The 2,692-nt window shown below is 44.8% G+C and overlaps 1 protein-coding gene across 1 annotated transcript in view; it reads left to right on the top strand.

The window, feature by feature from the left end:
• Positions 1-1,624, top strand: part of FAM110B (family with sequence similarity 110, member B) — a 2,121-nt gene extending 497 nt beyond the window's left edge. Inside the window, exon 3 of the mRNA XM_010142874.1 lies at positions 35-1,624. Coding sequence (XP_010141176.1) covers positions 35-902 — 868 coding nt within the window. The 3' untranslated portion in view covers positions 903-1,624. The remainder of the gene's footprint in view (positions 1-34) is intronic.
• Positions 1,625-2,692: the final 1,068 nt, after the last annotated feature.

The raw sequence follows: 2,692 nt of genomic DNA, 5'->3' as shown, positions 1-2,692 counted from the left end.
GCCGGAGCCCGTGAAGCCGGGGGGTGGGGGGGAGCCCGCCGGTCTGTCCCGCGGCCAAGCGAGCGCTGGGGAGCCCCACCTTGAAAGTCTTCAGCAACAACGCGAAGACCGAGAGCGGCGTCCAGAGAGAAAATCTGAAACTTGAGATTTTGAAGAACATCATCAACAGTTCTGAAGGCTCCAGCTCGGGTTCAGGGCATAAGCACGGTCCCCGAAACTGGCCGCCCCATAGAGCCGATTCGACAGAGCTGAACCGACACTCATTCGCCGAATCCTTGAAGGTCTACCCCACGCAGGGCCGTAGCAGCCCGCAGGAGAGTAGCTCCAACGTCAGCAGACGGCTCCTAGATCAGTCGGCAGAGACTTTCTTGCATGTCTCTCACAGCTCCTCAGACATTAGGAAAGTAACTAGTACAAAGCCCCTAAAAGCAATACCCTGCAGTAGTTCAGCCCCACCTCTGCCTCCAAAGCCTAAAATCGCTGCCATTGCCACCCTGAAATCCCCAGAGATCGAAGCAGTCGAGTCTGGATGCGGAGTTAGTAGAAGACCCTCCCTACAGCGATCAAAATCAGACTTAAGCGACAGATACTTCCGTGTCGACGCGGATGTTGAACGATTCTTTAACTACTGCGGACTGGATCCTGAAGAGCTTGAAAACCTCGGGATGGAAAACTTTGCAAGGGCTAACTCTGATATTATATCCCTCAACTTTCGCAGCGCAAGCATGATTAGCTCAGACTGTGAACAGTCTCAGGACAGCAACAGTGACCTTAGAAACGATGACAGTGCCAATGACCGCGTGCCATACGGCATTTCTGCCATTGAAAGGAATGCCAGAATCATCAAGTGGTTATATAGCATCAAGCAAGCTAGAGAGTCACAGAAGGTGTCCCACGTGTGAGAGAGAAATCCACCGTCGGAAAAGCGAGGACTGTCTCTTTGTCTGTGAATATTCAGTTGTGAAGGGTTGTGAAGTCTACTTGAAGTCTTGTACACTTCTCCAATCTCTTTGTGTTGCTTGTTGTGCAATGTTCCCAAGTTGCATGCCTGTCAACATGTGAGCTGACCTGGCTTCCACTTGAACAGTAACTCACTACCGAGCCTGGCTGAGCATACGCTTTGTCTGCCAAAAGTTTAAGATGAGAATCTAATTAGGGCTTCAGTATAATCAAAGTGTTTACATGGAAGGGTTATATGACTTCTTTGGTATTTATGTGGTTCCTTGTGGATTTTCTCTATGTCACTTTTTGTCTTAAGGCAGATGCTGTCAACTGACGTTACTGGTTTCTAAGTTGAAACGGAATCCCTTTGGGGGGAAGAAAAGCAAAATTGGCCAAAAATCAGAGGTTTGGGCATACGACGATAGGCTCATCTCTTGCGGGAAGTGCGTTATTGGCACTTGTAAAACTGTTTCTAAAGGTCAAAGAATGCTGCGACCTTAAATTCTGTGTTGCTGTTAAACTCTCTGTCCCTGTTCGCAGGAAGGGGCTGTTCAGCAGAGGTTTCTTTTTTCTAGGTAAGCTCCCTCGGGTTTACAGCAGAAGTAGCCTGTGAATCTGCTTGACCTCTCGTAAACTAAACGAGTCTCGTCTCTTTGGGTTGGTGTAAGCATTTTACTGGCTTTGTATTCTCCCCGTTGGAAAAGCTTGGAGGAGGTTGGAGTACAGACGAACGGGGCGTAGGGGCAGGGTTTTGTGGGTTTGGTTTTCACTCGGAGATTCCTGGTCTTAAACTTTTGACAGGGACAGTTAGATCCTATAGCTGATACTGAATGCCTTCACTAGTCAGACACATCACGGCTACAGACTCCATGCTGTCTTTTTAATTTTTCGTAGACCTGTTTGAACAACTGAGGAACAAAAATGGAAACACACAGCCATATCACTGTAACGCCTCCTATTCCGAAGCAAATACGCTCAGTAGCTGAACTATATCTGAAAAGTTGTGATTATGTTGTCTTGCATATGTTATATCTAAGGCTGTGAAAGTCTGTTACAGCTCTAGAAAAGTGTAGAAACACGACAGTATGTAGCTTTTCTTTCTCTTTTTTTTGTTTTCCTTTCCTCCTTATGATGGTTAGTGCTGCAGGTCAACCTGTTACACATCTTTTGACAACCCGTTGTCTTCCCAGTGGTTTAATTAACTGTCATTTCAACTGGCAGTGGTGGTGCGGTAGCGGAGAAGTTGAAAGTACAGTGGTCTGCTTCATTATTCCTGTATACATGCTTTGAAGTAAATTGCAGCACTACCTTCTCCCTCATCAGCTAATAGGAAACTTTTTTTATTGTGTAAATGCTGTAAGACTTTGTATATACTTCAGTTGTTATGAAATCTTTAAAAGGAAGAGTGTTATGCTAATAAATAGCTCCTGGTGCAGGTATGGTAGGTTTTTTTTTGTTCGGGTTTTTTTTTTTCACCCCTCCCATTCCTAAAACTCTATCAGGAACTCAATTGCAGTGTGTTTTAGTGCTGTAGAAAATCTTGGTTAAATAATAGTTCCAGTAAAAGGTTTCTTTTACTAAAGTGCTTTACAGAATATAATTTTATATAAAGTAACTATAGCAGCATGATCTGTCTGAGGAACTAGAGATTTTCAAGACTCCTAAAATAGCTTCCTTCTTCCTTACCTAGCAATGTTACCGTTCCTGTTTATAGCATCTGTTCATAACGAATCTCCACAGTCTTCTGAAT

The sequence above is a fragment of the Buceros rhinoceros genome, unplaced genomic scaffold (assembly GCF_000710305.1).
Source record: "Buceros rhinoceros silvestris isolate BGI_N320 unplaced genomic scaffold, ASM71030v1 scaffold16789, whole genome shotgun sequence".
In the NCBI taxonomy this organism is placed as follows: Eukaryota; Metazoa; Chordata; class Aves; order Bucerotiformes; family Bucerotidae; genus Buceros; species Buceros rhinoceros.
The sequence above is the reverse complement of the archived record's forward strand: the minus strand, read 5'-3'. Positions and strand labels throughout refer to the sequence as shown.